Below are 17,022 nucleotides of genomic sequence, written 5' to 3' on the forward strand. Positions count from 1 at the left end.
ATGGTGCAAATGAAAAGAAAGCAGAAAACCCAGGAATGTAAGCGGGAATTATACACCCTGACCGTGGAAATGAAGACACAGCCCCGGCACCACAGCTCTCAAAAGCATCGGCTGAGCCACATTTATATTGGGCCAAATTCTGACTCAGTGACTCATGCTGGATAGGGCCAGACATTTGAACCGCCTTCTTAAAGGTCTCCTTGCAGGGCTCCTGGGACCATAAGTTATTTCTCGTGAACAGCAATGGGGCCAGGCTTGTTTGTGAGATTTGTTATAGCTGCTTCCAGGATCCAGCCGGGATTAGGATGGTGTTGAATTTGGTGCCAAATGCACATGATGGAAATACTGCCCTTTAGCTATGAGGGTATGGGGGGAAGGAGCTTCCCTTCCCCTCTTCTGGGGTGGGTTTTCCAGCAGGGCTGCCAGCCCAGTTTGGGGATGATTTGAGGGTCAAGGCTGGCATCGATTGCGAAGAGGTTGTTATTTGCCCAGCTGCACATCTTTATTCATAACGTGCCCGTTGTTCTTAACATTTTGCATATTTCATTGTGAGAAGTGGGATGGGGAGGGGGAAGCAATCGCCATGTCTAGGGGAGCTGGGCTTTTATTTCAGTGGCGGCGGGCTGCAGCGGGAGCCTGTGACTGTCAGGATGTTCACATCTGTTCCTGATTTGTGGACAATGGAGCACCATCCACTCAGTGCACATAGACGATCTGTGACAACTTGACAGCCTGCCCAGGAATTCAGACCGAACACTCACTATCCAAAATGATCAACGTTGTCTGATCCAACAGTAAAAGCAGTGCGGGGGGGAAGGAAGAATAATTTCAAAGGGAGGGAAATAAAAGTTGCCTCTATTTTTGGCATTCCTGATGAGTGGCATTGGAGCCTCCCTTCATCTGGTGAGACAGGGTGCAGCAGGAGCTGGTATGCTTCAAAGTGGGGCAGGATGCTGGTCTCAGATGTTCCCCTGCCCTCTGATCCTGGCTGGTTTCTAAACAGAGCAGCTGGAGCACTGTGGGCAGCTCTGCTGAGCCCGGCTCCCTGCCTGCATGCTGCCTGTGCCTGGGGAGGCAGCCAGGGGCTCTCTGGGCTTGGGGCTCTGCTTGGGCACCCTCAGGTCCTGCCATGGGAGCGGATGTGGGCAGGAGGGGCTTCTGCCTCTTCAGCTCATTCTGGAAGAAAATATCTGCTCCTGCTTTCAGCTGTCCTGCAGGATGAAGCTCTCCATCTATCCCAGGTCCCGATCATACAGCAGCACGGCATGCTTGTCCATGCGTCAAGGTAAGGGTGACAGGCTCTGGAGGTGGCTCTGTGGTTCCCCGACCCCTCCTTTGGTGTGGGATATCTGCACCATAGCTTGTCCCCTCCCCTCACTGACCACCCTGCTGCTGCCTCTTGGCAGGACCATGTCCACCTGGGGAAGGGGAATGCCTGGATGATAGTGTGGTGGAGAAGATGATCTCTTGCCTTCATGAAGGTGCTCTGAGGTTGCCCTCCTGCTCCACAGCATGTGTGCTGCTTCGCTTCACCTCCCTTCCTGCAGCAAATGGGTGTAAGTAGGTCTGAGCAAGCCTGACAAAATGCAAGGGACCTAAATTACATTACCTTGCACACCAGCTCTGGATCTGACCTTGGGGATTAATTAGATAAACAACCATCTTGTACAGTACCTTATATAAATGTACAAGCAAGGCACCATTAAGGATTACGTTGTCACTAACCTAAGCCCTTAGTGATTTAATTAGACAATTAGAGGCTGCTTGGGAATGCTCTTGTAGTAACCAGAGATATTAACACCATTTGTATTTATATTTAATAGCATTGCAGAAGGGATTTTAATTATTTTGAGTCTTCCTGGTCTTTAAACTTCCAAAGAGGAAATTCTCTTCTGATTTTAGCAGAGCCTCACAGGTGCTGTCGCAAGCATCACTTTGCCAGGTCCTAGGCCCAAACCCCCTTTCCATGGTAACTCCATGCTGATCCTTGGCAAGCAGTTTGTTTGCTGAGATGGCATGGAGCATGCTGATCCCTTGGGTAACTGCTGGAGGAGCAGGAACCAGACCTGGGTTTGCTGGCACCATAGCAGCAGTAAGTAACGAAGCAGTAATGACTGTGCAGACAGAAAGGTTTGTGTGATGGTGGTTAGGATGGTAAAATCAATGGTCAGTTCAATAACTGTATGTGGGAGAGTGACTGGTGCGTTCTCTGATCCTCGGCACTCTGTAAAAGAGCAGGATGTTTATTGGCATGGGAAGCAAGATGCTCCATAGAGCCTCCGATGGGTAAAACAAACCCCGGCCTCACGCGAGTCCTCTGCAGCATCCAAATCACCAGTGGCTCTGCAGCAGCTTAGTAATATCAAATAAAACCTGGCGACTAGGGAGAGCCTTCAGCTAGCATCAGCTGCAACCTAATTTAGGATATGAACTGGAATCCCTGCAGGAAGAAAGTCTTTGTCTCAGCACAGGGTAGCACTCAGCCCCTCCTTCATCAATACCAGCCAAGCGTCCTTTCTTCCTGCCTTCCTAAAGATGCCATTCTTGCAATATCACTGCCAATAATTGTATTTTCACTGTATTACAGCTCCAGTAATATAATTAAGCCTAAATAATATAGATGAAGTGGAGAATAATTTGATTTGCTAACTAATGTTTGAGTCAAGTAGATTATTTTTTTCCTGTTTTCATGAATCTACAGTTGACTAAACGCACAACCATTCCTCCACTCCCGTCCTTTAGTGAAACGTGGATACAGAGGAATGATTCATCAGAGGGGACGGATCCAGGCATTGGGAAAATGAGAGGATGTTTGGTTTGGTTTGTGTGGAAGGGGTGGGATCCTCTTGGGACCTCTGTATGAAGCAGTGAATGGGATGTCCTTGGATAATCAAAGACGATGAGGAAAAGTGGGGTCAATGATCCATTCAACAAAAGCATAAGGCAAATGATACATTGAGCAGCTCCAGAAAGTGGTAATTTGACAACAGTCTGCTGCAGCGAGCCATCTGGCCTGAGGAGAAAGCGGGAGCACCAGTCTGTGTGGTGGGTACCTCGGGGACAGGAGCTGAGCTCCGGGGGCTTCCAGCATGCATGGCTTGGCCTCTACAGAACCTTGCTCTATGTACACACACATAGTGAGGCATCGGAATGAAAGGAGTGAGAGGCATTGCTGACCTCTAAATGTAGGAAAAAATCTTCTGTGGAGCCTGAAGAGTAGTTGTGTTCATGTGTGACTTGTTTTCCAGGAGCTGATTAACTGGATGTGGGCTTGGTGAGTTGATGTAGAGGAATACTGCACACAGTTATTCAGGGTCAGGGCTTTGGCATGTTGTGTTACTCTTTTCCATTTGCGAGGGGCAAAAATATGAGAGTGGAGCTCAAAAAACCTGTGTAAATAAGAAATAAGAAAGGAAAAATAAAACTGCAGGGAACGGTTTCCTCCCATGTGCTTTGCTCTGCCTTTTTTAGGCAAATCTGCTGCTCACCCTCACAACCTCCAAGCTCTCCCTAAGCTCGAGCATCCCAGCAAGCCAGGAACCAGTTCATGCTCAGGCTACCACCTGGGGATGATCCGATTTCCACGGCATGGAGGATTCCTTTGTAAAATCAATCTGCAGCAGTGGCCAGGCTGTGCCAACTCGTAGCAGTGCTCTGGAGAGGGATACAGTGGAATATTTTGCAAATCCTTTTTATTCCTTGTTTACCAAAAGACGTTAAGGCTTGGTTTTGAAGGAAACCAACAGTTTATGGTCTTGGGAGGATGCATGAAGTTCAGAGCCCTGCCTACTCTGAGCAATGACTTCCATTTATTTGGAAGGGCTAATACTGGTCAGGCCAGGTCCTCCTGCACAGATGAGCCTCCAGCAGCAGCAGCCAGAGGCAGGGAGGGAGCTAAAGCAGGAATCAGCAGTTAGGTGATGGTAGGGAATAGCCAGGATGCTTTATTCAAAATAGATGTGCTCTCCAGGCTACCAGACAAGGAAGGAAATTGGAAAAATTGTCTCTTTAAGGTGGATTTTGGTCCTTGTTGCAAGGAGTCAGGATAGGTTTAACTGTCCTGTTGGAAAAGGGCCACGGGAACAGCCTCTTGCAGGGTGCCTGAGCTTTCCTCACCAGCGGGCCTGGCTGGAGCTGGCCAGTGTGGGCAGGGAGGAAGGAGCTGGGAGACACAGGCATGATTTCCAGTGCTCCCAGTGCCCCTGCATGGGCTGGTGTGCAGCCAGGCAGGGCTCCCTTCACCAGACCTGCTATCCCATGTCCCGCTGCCTTCCAGACCTCAACTTTGCTTTGTGGTTGCAAAAGCAGCTGCAGCCCCTCTGCTTGAGAGAGCAGAGGCACTCCTGAAGCCTCTGATAGACCTGGCTGCTCTGGCTGTGTCAACAGCCTCAGTGTGCTGGCCCATGGCCCTTTGCCATGGTGGTGGTGTCTCCAAGCCCACCAGTGAGGAAAGCTCAGGCTCTGTCCAGGCACAGCTCAGGGGCGAGCGTGTTCCCAAAGGAGATGAACGCAGCCACCTTGCTCAGGAGGACAAGAAAGCTCAGCTCTGCATGGATGGGCTGAGGTGTAGAAGGGGCCTCAGGGCAAAGGAAGGGCTCTAGCCCACTTGGTTTGCTAATGTAGATGCATGTGAAAAGGTGGTGATGTCCAGATTAACATCTGCTTGGGAGTCAAATTGGAGCTGGGGGCTCTTCTGTCACTTATTCTAGGCTAAAAAATAATGTGTATTCCCCCTCATCCTACCATAACTGTGAAAAGCCCCTAGCAGCAAGGGGAGAGAATTAATTTCAAACTAAAGGTGGAATGGAGGTTTTACATGCTTGTTTCTGCCAGAGGTGGAGAGCTCTTGCACTGCTTTCAAGAGAGACCTGGCCATTGCAATGAAGACAGGGAGTGTCCAGCACAGGTGATGGATAGTAAAGAGAACAAGGAGGAAGGAGGAAAGGCTTGCTTGGTGAAGTGAACAGTTCATTTATTCAGCAGATGGTGCCAAGGCACAGAACTCTTGGTTTGCGCCTGGTGTCGGTGGCCAGTGCTGGGAACGTGAGCTACTGCTGAGCAAACCCCACTGCTGACCATGATGGAGCACTCCAAGTGATCTCACACATGTGCTCGGGGTGCATTGGGTAAGGGTGCTGGCAGCCAGAGTTCCCATTTGAGCAAACCCTGGTTCTGCTGAACACACTCCAGTGATTCTGTGTTTGAGGCTGTTACATGGGAGCTTGGAGCGGGCGATCTCATTACAAACATTGACCTAGATGGTTGCACTGGGACTGCAGCTCTGCAGCATGGAGGCAGAAACTGCCTGCTTTTATTTACACATGCACTGATACCAATTCCCTCTCTTCCCCCTCCTGCTCTTCTTCCCAGCAGTTGTTCTTGGTGTTTTGTACCTGGCTGGTGGCCTGAGGCCTCAGCTGTCCACCACAGTTCTCACCTGCACAGCCCAGTGCCCCATGCAGCAGTGCCAGGCTTGGAAGGTATCCAAAGGAGCAGAGCCCTGCAGCTGGGGACCATGCACTTGGGGGGCAGCTCTGCCAGCTGGGGACACTGGGAAACCTCACCAGCTAAATATCACTGCTGTCCTGCATCCATCCTTGGGGTAAGCAGTGGGGGATGTCAAACAACGTGGTGCAGCGAGTCCATGGTTCAGCAATGCAATGACCAAAGGAAACAGGGTCCTCTCCCATGTGCAGAAGGTGTGGGTCATGCAACAGCCAAACACCTGAATGATTCCCCAGCCCTGGTAGCTCTTGTGTAGTAGCTCCAAGGTAGGCTGGTGGGGGGAGTGTGGTGCTTTCTCCGTGCAGCACCCCAAACAAAGTGGCTGGAGGCACCAGCAAGATTTGTCTTCCCCTGAAGCATTGTCCCCCAGCCAGAAATGAACCATTCCCTCCATGGCAGCCTCTGTCCCTTCCATCTTTCTCTTGGCAGCTAAGTTGTTAATAAGCTTCCTTTTGCTATGATTCCATCTAAATTACTATTTTAAAACAACTACAGATGTGCTAAATTGGCTCAGCATAATAGGATGAGATGGATAATAAAGGTTCCCCTAGTGGGCTGTCGCCAGCACAGGTAATTTATTACCTGGGTGGCTAATTATATGCTTCTCAGCTTTCTAGGGTGAAAACATCTTGATATTTCCTAGTTAAGGAGCCCTGACACAACTGAAATGACCAGACATGTGAATAGGAAACATGGTGATTAAGTACCTGAGAGATGAAGAATGCAAAGGAAAAGGCATTCTGCAGCCAGAAAAAATGAACTGCGTGATTTCCCCCAGCACCTTGAGGGAGCAGGGAAGGGCTAGACCTCTCCTAACTCCGGCCAATTCAGGCATTTTGTGCATGAAAACAGCAGCCAGCTGAATTCCAAGCTGGGAAAAAAACCAACCAACTCCTGTAAATGAGAGAGAAGAGATTGTTTCATGAGTTCTGCATATGCGCTCATGAGTTTTGGGCTCTGGGGCTGATGGGAAAGAGAAAGCCCTGTCATTCTCCCTACTGCTCAGTGCTGGCCATGCCCCATCTCACTGTGCAGCCCCCAGCCCTGTAGATGGGTGTTGCTCCACTCTGGTCCATATCAAAAAGTGTAGGTAAGAAACATATATCCATTATACTCTCATTCATTATTTACTTGATAAAACACAACGTTTGCTTAGTTAATGTGTTTGAGACAAGGTATCTTATAAAATACACAGTCTGAACACAGCAAAATGGGCCAGTTTTCACAGTACTTAAAATCTATGGCGTGAGGCAAATCCCATCAAGAAGACAGATGCCTCACTGAACTGCTAGTGTCAGCCTGCGGGCTCCAGCCACATCAGAGGAGCCAGGCAGTCCTGCGTTCCTTGTGGTGGATTTGCACCAGAAAGGCAATATAAAACCTTGGCAAAGAGTTTCGTTTTCCCTGGACAAGATGGGATGTTAGGCTCAGGCAGGGGCAGGGCATGCTTGGGTTGGTGGTATGCTGCCTGCTGGGTGGCCCATCCCTTGCACTGGCTTTGAAGGGTGCCTGCGGTGCAGCTCGTGGTGGTGTGACCAGGTCCCATTGCTGGCAGGAGAGGGCTGAGGTCTGCCTGCCCTGGGCTTCGGGCTTCCCCTGAGGCCGTATAATGATCTCACCTGAAATAAAATGCAGGCTTGAAGACCTCTGGGTGCTGGTTTAGCATCCAAGTCTTCTCCGTCCAGCAACAAGGATGTACCTGCTTCTACTTGAGCCATTTCCCACCCTTGCCCTCCAAGACACTCCTGCTCACTAAAGAGAACTGCCATGGGTCAGCACAGCCCCCATGGCACAAGTACAGCATAGGAGAAATCGAGTCCAAATCCAAGCAGATACTTCTCGTTAAAGCCACGTGAGGTCCATGGACTTTATAACAGTGACAGGGACCAGGATGACACCTCCTGGGAAGGCTTGCCCCTGGCTCTCTGCAGTGGGGGAGCAGCAATAGCAGCTTTTGTTCTCATAGCACCCCCCATTTCACGCACTGCAGCAGGGAAGGATGGGGCTGGGTGAAGCCTTGCTCTGGCCACGGGAGGGGATGGATGCCGCTGCAGCAGTGCCCGAGACATGGATCGTGGAATCATAGAATGGTTTGGGTTGGAAAGGACCTTTAAAAGACATCTAGTCTAACCCTTTGCAATGAGCAGGGACATTTGTACTACATCAGGCTGCTCAGAGCCCTGTCTAACCTGTCCTTGAATGTTTCCAGGGATGGGATCCCACCTGCTATCGCTGTGTCCCTGGGCCTCTGACCAGGTTTTTTCCAGAAATCCTGTTTTTCCCTGACCCGTGGGGCTGTGGTAATTCCCAGCTTGCCCTGCCCCACAGCCCCTCCAGCAGTAATGAAGAGGTCTCTGGGCAGGCAGAGTCTTCGTGATAAGAGGGAGAACCAGAAAACAAGATGTTTGCAGTACAAAAAGGGCCTCATTCTCACGGATGAAAGGGAAAGCCGTGTATGCGTGTCTTAGGACTCTGCAGCATCTCCCAAAGCTCTGGTTTTATGCTTCTTTATCCTTCAACTTCTTCCTTAATGAGAAATTAATTAGCCTTGTCGTTCCTGCCTGGGAACTTGTAAACATGCAGCGGTGATGCCTGTTGCTCCCCCCACTGCCCGCCCTGTCCCATCCCACCCCCCTTCCCTGAGGTGTAGCCCAAGATATCTGACAAAAACACTCGAGAACAAAGCTGCCGCGCTAATTCAGGGAATTATCAGGAAGCCTGTAGCAGAGCTGAGATAATAGGCCTTAAATAGCAGCCTGATTGCGCTTCCTCCAGAGGCTTCACAGGGCTTTCCTCCCACCCTGCCGTGAGCAGAGAGGGGCTCCTGCCCACCGGGACCTCATGGCTGAGAGCCGGCCAAGCTGGCCGTGTCCCGATGGGGATGCTGGTCTGGGGGACAGTGCTGCTGGCTCCCTGGCTTTGCGTTTGGGCAAAAAGAAATAAAGGCAAAACAATGGTCATGTGGGGACGCTGCCCATCGCAGTGTCCTTGCTGCAATGTCCTCCTGCCATCCGGGCACCGCATTGCAACTGGGCCATCCTGCGCTTTAAGCAGTGCCTGATGGCTGGGCAAGCAAGCATTTTTGTGGCTGCTCCAGGGCTCTGCCTCACGCTGTAAGGCTTCTGCAGCCTCCCTGGACCTCTGCATCCCGAGATGGACCCCAGCAGCACTCACAGCCCATCCTGCTGCAGCAGAGACCTGCTAATGCCTGGGTGTCTCCATAAGCCAGAGCTGAGCATCTCCAGAAACCAGCCAGACCCTTGAAAACAGCCCCGATAAGGGCAAGACCTGTGAAAAGGATGTGCTTCAAGGGCAGCAAGAGAGACAGTAAAAGAGGTGAAAACACGGTGGAGAAGAGAGGGCTTGACACAGTGAATCTCATTGCCCTGTGACATGCACCAGACCTTGGGCTGTGGCACAGAGCACGGAAAAACTGTGTTTGTGACAGGACCTGATTTTTTTTTTTTTTTTTCCTCACTAAAACAGGGGTTTTCATAATGGAGAAGTTTAATTGGCAGGAAAATTGTGATCAGTTGTTGCAACCAAAGGGGGCAAATCAAAAGCCTGTGGACAAGGAGTGCCCTGAGGCCGCAGGGCAGCAAAGCACTGAGCCTGTGTTGTGTGTAAACCTGAACATGGGTCAGTGATGAGGCATGTTCCCCTTCCCACCGTTCCAATGAGGATGCACTGGCACCATGAGCTGCCTGGTGCAGACACTGGCCCAAGGGAGGCTGCGGATTTGGTCCGTGCTAGCAAACCCAGCCTGCTCCACCTGAAATCTTGATCATTCCCCACTTACGGCATGGCTGGTGCTGTGTCAAGGGACTGCTTTATAGCCTTAATGCTCAGAAGCTTTACTGCTGACACATATTTTCCCCAGCACAGTTAGTTAACAACACAGGAGTTTCCTACCCCTGAGGACAGGCAGTTTCAGCAGCAAAGAGGTATGGTGGCAAGGAAAACCTTCTCATGCAAATATCAACCCTTTATCCTCTGCTGCTTGGATGGTGGGACCAAAACAACTACTGTTTTTTCTCATTTCCTCACAGAGGAAATGTACTATTCCAAATATGACTTGTAGCTACTTCAGAAATGAGTCATCACTTCGTATATAAGCTAAACACTGGAACATAATCATAAATAAACTCGCTTCATAAACTGGAAATTAAGCTTATCCCATCCTTGTTTGTAAAGCACCATGATTCATATTGTTGCTTCCTAGTTTAGTTTTTATTTTAAACCAGGTTTTGAAGACTTGTAGGGCCCTTTGCACTGTTTATCCATGATGTAGTTTTGATTTGTCCTGTGATATTGCTTGAGGAACATTGTTTGCCCATATGTTTTATATTAATAACAAATTCCACACTGCGTGTGCCTTCTCCTTTTGCTCTGTCCTTGTGGGCCGGCGGCGGTGACAGGCATGAAGGCGCTGCGATGGAGGCTGCTGAGCATCTGCAGTTCACCAGGTCACCTCCAGCCCCAGCAAAGGCTGTAAAAGCTCTGCCCAGAGCAGGCGTGCAGGAGCCAGAGCGAGAATCCAGAGCGCACAGATCTGTGCTCACACGTCTGACGTGCTCTTCTTGCTGAAAGCGCTGGTCCCACCTATTTCTTCTCCCCAGCCCTGCTCTCCCCTGCTTCCCTGCATCAGCAGGAATGTTTGAGCAGACAAGCTGTGAGCTGGTTTCACACACTTCATCTCATCAAATCCTTTCTGTTTTTTTTTTCCCCACCAGCACTATTTCCAGCTGGATAAGTTCTCCAGCCTATTCCTCACAAGGAATACTGGGACAAGCAGCTGAGACCGCAGTGCCACCACAGTGGAGTTGTCACTTGAAGGAGATGGTAAGGAACTGCCCCCAACTCTGCTGCCCAAGGCCCCATGGCCACCTGCCCCAGGCTTCCCTCCTGCCTTGCTCTGGGCATCACCTCTAGAAATGTAAATTGCATGGACAAAGGGAGAGTGAGAAAGTGCCTTGTGCCTCAGGCTCCCCTACCCTCTCCCTCAGCACCAAGGGAGCTAGATACTGGATTAGACCAAGAATTGCATGTCTGCCCTATTCATGCCTGATCTGTTCAGAGAGCCAGGGGCTGGATGGATTTGGCATTTCAAGTGGGAACTGACTGATAGGCCAAAAAGCATCATGTTTAGCACAGAGCCTACTGTGCACACAGCTGTCCCCCATCTGAGCCCCGAGGCAGTGATGAAGCTGCAGGGTGAGCCCCAGCACAGCTCCCAGGACTCGTGCTCCAGAGGAGCCCGGCACTGACCGCATCAGTGCTGCATTGCTACTGCCGCAGGAATCAGGATATTTTGGCTCCTAATCCTCCCCCAGCCACCCCCGGCTCCTGGGTGTCTGGCCTTGGCTCCGGAGCTCTTGGTTAACAGCAGCTCTGGAAGGCTCGCTGGGTGAGGAGGTCAGCACAGGCATCTGGGGTCACTTTAGGGTTACCCTGCTCTTCATTTAAGCAAGAAAAAATAAGTCTGCCCCTCTCTTCCCCTGGGGTCCGAGGAGGCAGGGTTAGGGAAGAGGGGGCTGAGCAGACCTGCGAATGGCCGGTGATGTTTTCCAGGGTGGGATGTCCCGCTCTGCTGCAGGATACACAGGTTTGGGCAGAGGCCGTGTGCCACGGGAAGGGCAAGGCTGCTTTCCCACAGCCAGCAGCGCGAGGAGATTCAGTGCATCCCAGGCATGAGCTGGGGCTGCAGATGGGGGTGCCCCTTCCACACTGGAGCCAGGACGGTGGTTACGTTCTTTCGACACAACACATCTACCTTTGTTCTTGTCCTTTATTTATCTGCAGATGCCTCGTTTTAGCAGCGGCAAAGGACAGTTTAGCCTGGGAGGCAGAAAATACCACAATTCAGCAGCCCCTTAAATCAGTGTATTCGCTCCTACTTGTGCTCTTTCCCATGCCATACTCTAAACCATGAAGCACTGGATTCATCTATTCCTTAAAGCTGAGACCAGATCTTTCCTGTGTTTTCCACTGTGGCAAGAAACCTCAGAGACCTTGGTGCATGACGGTCCAAATCTCATTCTTAAGTTAAATACCTGCAATTGCCTGATTTGGCAGAGTTCAGCTGCTAGACCTGCTCCCTGCAAACCCAGGCTGGAGCATGTAAAACAGGAACGTTAACTATTTTTCCAGCTGTCTGTGGCTCATGCACTGTAAAACACACACTAACGTTACACCTCCACACCCTGCCAAGGAGATGCCAGTGACACTGGGATTGGTTGGGCTTCTTTTTTAAGAGAGCAGGAGCTTGTACCTGTGGCTGTTGGCAGGGACTGAGCTCCACCAGTGTCCCCAGGTTGCGTGGCTGTCACTTTGTCCCAAAGATAGGACCAGGCAAGTGAAACCTTTCCCACCAGCAGCCCCATCTGGTATCTCCCTGGGGCCATGAATCTTCAGATGGGGAAGGGAAACATCCTCAGATCTTGGACTCAGAGCCCAGTTTCCCATCTGCCAGAGCCTGCTGTCCTGGGAGCAGCACTGCAGATGTCCAAGGACCCCAGCAGCAGTCAATGCCAGCCAGGCACTGAACCCTGCTTTCAGGTGGGAAGCCACATTAGCTGCCTGGCCAGTCTGAAATCAATTTATGTCTGTCTTTGAACCCGATTCCTCTCTAAGCCTGTTTTGGCTCTATTTGTTTGGAATAGACTTGATCCTAAAGGGAAAAGCAGACAAACCAGACTAAACATCAAATATTAAATAGCAACTGCTAATATGACAGCCATTAAACACAAGCACTCTCCTGCCTCTGTAGCAGCTGGAAGCTGGGCTGCACACCCACCTCTGGATCCTGGTGCTACCAAAATCGAAGTCAGGCTGCATGTGTATATATCAAATTGCTGGAACGAAGAAGAAATTCACTTTCCTGCTGCCAGTCTTCCTGGCATTCAATCTTCTGTATCTGCTTTCAGCTGAGGTAGGAGGAGATGATGTACTTTCCCCTTCTGATATGTGGGGAAAGGGAAGCATGTGGCTGCCCAGCTCCCTGCCTCTGTGAAGGTGCTCAGCAGTGATTGGCAGGGAGGCTTCTCCCCCTCTCCTGCTGGAAAATTAAAGAAATCTTATTTTGTCTTGGGATGAATCCAAGAGGGTTTGAAGTCCGAGGAGGGATCTGCTGGTCAGGCAAAGCCTTCTCTCCTTCTTTCTCTCCCAGAATTTCAAAGCCACGGCACTGGGATAAATCCAAGGACAGGGCTCCTGCACTGCCAAAGTGAAGGGAAGCGGACACAGAGTGCCCTGGCTTAGGGCACCAGTTTGTCCTGCTGTGCCCAGTATCACAGGGACCAGGGCAGAAATACCCCAAAGCAGTGTGAAAGAGCTGTACCCCTGTTTGCCTGCACACTGGTGCTGACCTTCACCTCTCATCTCAGCCATCCCTTGCGCTTCTTTACAGGTGAAGTTTCACTGAAGAAACTGGGCAAACATCCATGTCCAAGGATTGGCTTGTGCTGGGACAGCAAAGGAATGAGAGACATCCCAACCGCACCCCTGAGCAAGATCCCCATCACGTTGTCAGCGGGCACTCGCAGTTGTGGCACAGCGTGGCCCTGGGTCCTTCTCGTTATCTGCCGTGCTCCTCCTCTTTCCTTGAGCCACTTCTTTATCACATTTTGAGCATACCTTCCACTTGACTTAACACTAACATATGTACAGTCGACATTTCAGTAATGCCTTACAAATTAGCTAGGGCTGGTTCAGAGATTATCAGGCCGGTTCCAGGCTCTTCCCCTTGTCCCTGGCCCCTACCTCTCCACACTGGGTGTGCTGAAGCGGGGGCTCGTCCCGGGAAGGGAGCTGGGGCCCCCTCCTGGTGCACTGGCCAGCTCCTGGGAAGCATCCTTTCCTCCTTTTTCTTCCCTCTGTCTCTAGCTGAAGGACTCTTTTTGGGTGTCAGTGTGAGGCAATGCCTCTGCTCACTCTACACAGCAGCCCAATGGGGCTCCATGGGGGAACCAGCACCCCAGGGCCACTGCAGAGGTGAGGGGGGTTTCCCATGTCCTTTATCCCAACAGATGAAGCGGCCCAACTCCAGAAAGCAGCACTTACTGGCAGGAGAAGAAGGCAGCACTCAATGAGGGGTGACTTGTGCTGGGCAGGAGGAGAAGAAAACCCGATACGTGACAGACCCTGCCACAGCCCGGGCTCCAGCAGCGTGCCTGCAGCTTACAGAGACAGGAGGCAGATGGACGATGTACTTGTCCAAGTGCTTTCCTGAGAAAACCTTTAGCAGTTCTCATGCTGGGTTGCTGGTTCTACTTCCGCTGTCCCAGCAGTGCAGCCTTCTGGTCAGAGAGGTTTAAAGTCCTCCTGGAGGCGTTCCCATCGTCCAGCAGTTTCCCCAGACACATGTTATTACGGATTGCTTTGTTCTGAGCCTTTACATTTCCTGCAGCCCTCTTGAGCTCCTGCGCTTAGTTCTAAGTTCACTCACTCTACTCGCAGTGCCAGAGCCTTGTTTCTGTGTCAGCCCTGGGAAGTGCTCTGCAGGCATGTTTCTATGCAAGAGACTGTGGAAAAAATGAGGATATGTTTTATGATGTTCCAGCACAGAGGGGCCCTGCACAGATCATCCAGTTATTATGTCTGGAAGGAACCTTTACCAGCTCACCTGCTCCATTTTATCCTTCGCATCAGGCCGGTAAACCATCCTTGTCAGATATGTACTTAGCCTTATCCTTGAATATCTCTGGGGGAAGCAATTCAAGGATCTCCCAGAGAAGCTTGTTCCACCGTCTGAACTCTAGTTAAAGTTATAAAGGTTTCCCTAATGTTTGACTTTAATTTTCTCTACTGCAACATAACACCATTATTACTAGTTTGAGCTCCTTGATGGCTCTTTTTCCCCTAAGCCCCCATTTAGAAGAGACAGGGAAGGAGCTAGATGAACTGACTTACAGCTAGGTTACAACACAGTTTCAGCCAATTCCATTTAATACCAGTTAAGGTAGGCAGAGTTTATGGGATCACATCAGGCTTTAAACAGTCTTAGGCAATGCTCAAATGTCCTCTGTGAAACCAGCTGGCTTGTGGAGCCAGTGCTGTGGCTGCCTCTCCACCTGCATCTGGGGGGGCAAGGAAGAACATGACCCACTGTGGGGGGGGAGCATGCCTGGGGTCCCTCCCTCCTTTCTCCCTGCACCATTCACAGCACCCCTACCTGCAGGCATCCACCTTCAGACACCCAGAGACTGGAGTGGATGGGATGTATAAGGCACAAGTGTCCTCACCCTGAGCGGGGAGCAGGGAACTTGCTAGATCCCAGCTCACCCCCTCAACCCCATCTCTTCCCCCTCTCCTCAGGGCTGCAGAGGAGCAGCGGAGGCAGTGGGGCAGGTGGCAGGGCTGCGGCTCCCCTGGGAAAGCATTGCATGTGTGAGACGAGCTGTGAGAGTGTCTGGGCAACAAGCATCAGTGCAGAAACCAGAGAGAGGAGACTGGAATGTAAAAAGGAAACGAGTACATGGAAATTCAGAACTCTCCCCAGACGAAAAACAGAGGGAGAGGGTTTTTTTGGCAACTGAAGTTGCAAAAAACGTTTCTGATTTTCTTCCTCGTTTCAAACTTTGCAAATTGCACCGAGCTCTAGTCACACAGCTGCATCCTACATCCTCTACTGAACCCAGAATGGGTCAGCCTGGAAGAAGCCACCACCCTCCCATCATCATTGGCAGGACCAGTGGGATCTGCCCCTCTGGCCAAGATGTTCCGTTGGGGTCCATATGTCCTGCTGAAGGAAAAGCCTCACATCCCTTGGGGAGCAGATGGGCTGCTCATGGGTGTCCCCCTCATCTCCCCAGCTGCCTTTTCTTATTGCTCCCCTGCCATCATGCTGGTAATTTCTGTACCCTTCTTTTACTTTCAGGGTTGTGAAAAAGGGGAGATAGAGATGAGTTCTTAGGCAGAAACTTTTCCCTGTGAGGGTGCTGAGGCGCTGGCACAGGGTGCCCAGAGAAGCTGTGGCTGCCCCATCCCTGGCAGTGCTCAAGGCCACAGGGGCTTGGACACAGGGGCTTGGAGCAAGCTCCTCTAGTGGAAGGTGTCCCTGCCCGTGGCAGGGGGGTGGAAATGGGTGAGCTTTAAGGTCTCTTCCAACCCAACATTCTGTGATATGATTCTATGACTGTGGTTTCTCTCCACCTCCTTCAGCAGAAGCGGGTGGGTGACTTCTCCCTTCCCCAGCTCCCCAGTCCAGAATGTCACAGCTTCACCCTGTCTGCTGAGCCATGAGTGTGCCCTGCCACAGGGCCACCAGGAGCTGGGGGAGCTGCAAGACCTCACTGGGTCTCTGTGGCTGGCTGAGATAACTCCAAGCCTGCAGGTCAGAGCAGCAGGTATCTCTTTTGATTTCTGATGCAAGCTGAGAGATAATAGCCATGGGCAGCATCACCAGGAGCAGCAGTCGGTCCTTGCTGGGGCTGGCAGATGGGATCTTCTGCCAGGGCTGTGCATGGGAGGTAAGACACAGCTTGTTTCTCCCAGTCAGCAAGTCTATGCTTTGGGGTTTTCCTCACCCATGAATTGTCTGCAGAGTGTGATTTTAATTAATTATTCAACGATATTTTTCTCCTTACTGAGTGATTGTAACAAGTAACTTCTATCCATTCAGGGCCCATTTGTAAGCAATTTACCTCAAGAATTTGGCAGCCGAAGTTCAAGCAGCTTTCCTGGGCGAGTAAATGACACTGCGTGTTTCTGTGTCACATCCGGATGAGCGCGACTTGTTGAGTGAGGTTAGTAGCGCATATATTTGTGCTTACCGACTCGAAATGTGCTTCCTATGGATATTCCGTAATATTTACTTAAATCTAGCTGTTTCTGTTAAGGCTCCTGGCAGCAAGAACAATTAGTGAATTTTCATAGCTAACAAAGGCAAAACAGGACACTGGGCAGGGTCTGAACTGATTGTTTGAGGACTTGAGTGCATGCAGTATTTGTTTTGTGGTATTTAGCTGATTCAGTTTACAATGTGGGACATTTTATTTATTTATTTTTAAAGCATGTCTTGTCCCCCCCCCGCCTTGTAAATCCTGTGGTTCTATCCAGGATTCAAGTTGCAAACTTTTGCTGTTTTGCTTCAGCCATGATTTTTTCATAAAAGCGTGGTTAGACTATTTTTACTTTAGAAAATGAATTGGTTTTCTCCTTTTTTTTTTTTTTTTTTCTGATAAATTGCAAATGGACGAAGGGAATTTGCTCAGACTTTTCCCACAGACATTCTCCTTTGGGCAGAGATTAAACATGGGGGGTTTCAGTCTAAAATGCAAATGCTTTGGACATTTATGAGAGTGGGAAAACAGGGGCCCATTATGAGAACTGCTTTGTGACTTGATTGGGGTGCTACTGGGAGCCAGCACTGCCCTGGGAGGCTCAGAGCGGCGTGCCTGGCCTCAGTAGCCAGAGCACCATGTCCTGGAGGTGGAGACCTGGTTTGCGCAGCAAGATCTGCTCCTGTGGGTTGTTTAACATTTGCTGGCTGCAAATCCCAGCTGATGGTGGAGTTGT

At 50.6% G+C, this 17,022-nt stretch overlaps 1 protein-coding gene across 1 annotated transcript; it reads left to right on the forward strand.

Moving 5' to 3' along the window:
- The first annotated feature begins 5,133 nt into the window (after positions 1-5,133).
- Positions 5,134-15,251, forward strand: LOC130596847 (uncharacterized). Its single transcript, XM_057404849.1, has 5 exons — positions 5,134-5,602; positions 10,239-10,347; positions 12,275-12,436; positions 14,821-15,024; positions 15,192-15,251. The coding sequence occupies exons 1-5, from the start codon at positions 5,457-5,459 to the stop codon at positions 15,249-15,251; spliced, it is 681 nt and encodes a 226-aa protein (XP_057260832.1). The 5' UTR covers positions 5,134-5,456.
- The last annotated feature ends 1,771 nt before the right edge of the window (positions 15,252-17,022 follow it).

This window comes from Pezoporus wallicus, unplaced genomic scaffold, assembly GCF_028554395.1.
Source record: "Pezoporus wallicus isolate ANWC-B61680 ecotype Strahan unplaced genomic scaffold, APGP_CSIRO_Pwel_v1 contig_5104, whole genome shotgun sequence".
Classification (NCBI taxonomy): domain Eukaryota; kingdom Metazoa; phylum Chordata; class Aves; order Psittaciformes; family Psittacidae; genus Pezoporus; species Pezoporus wallicus.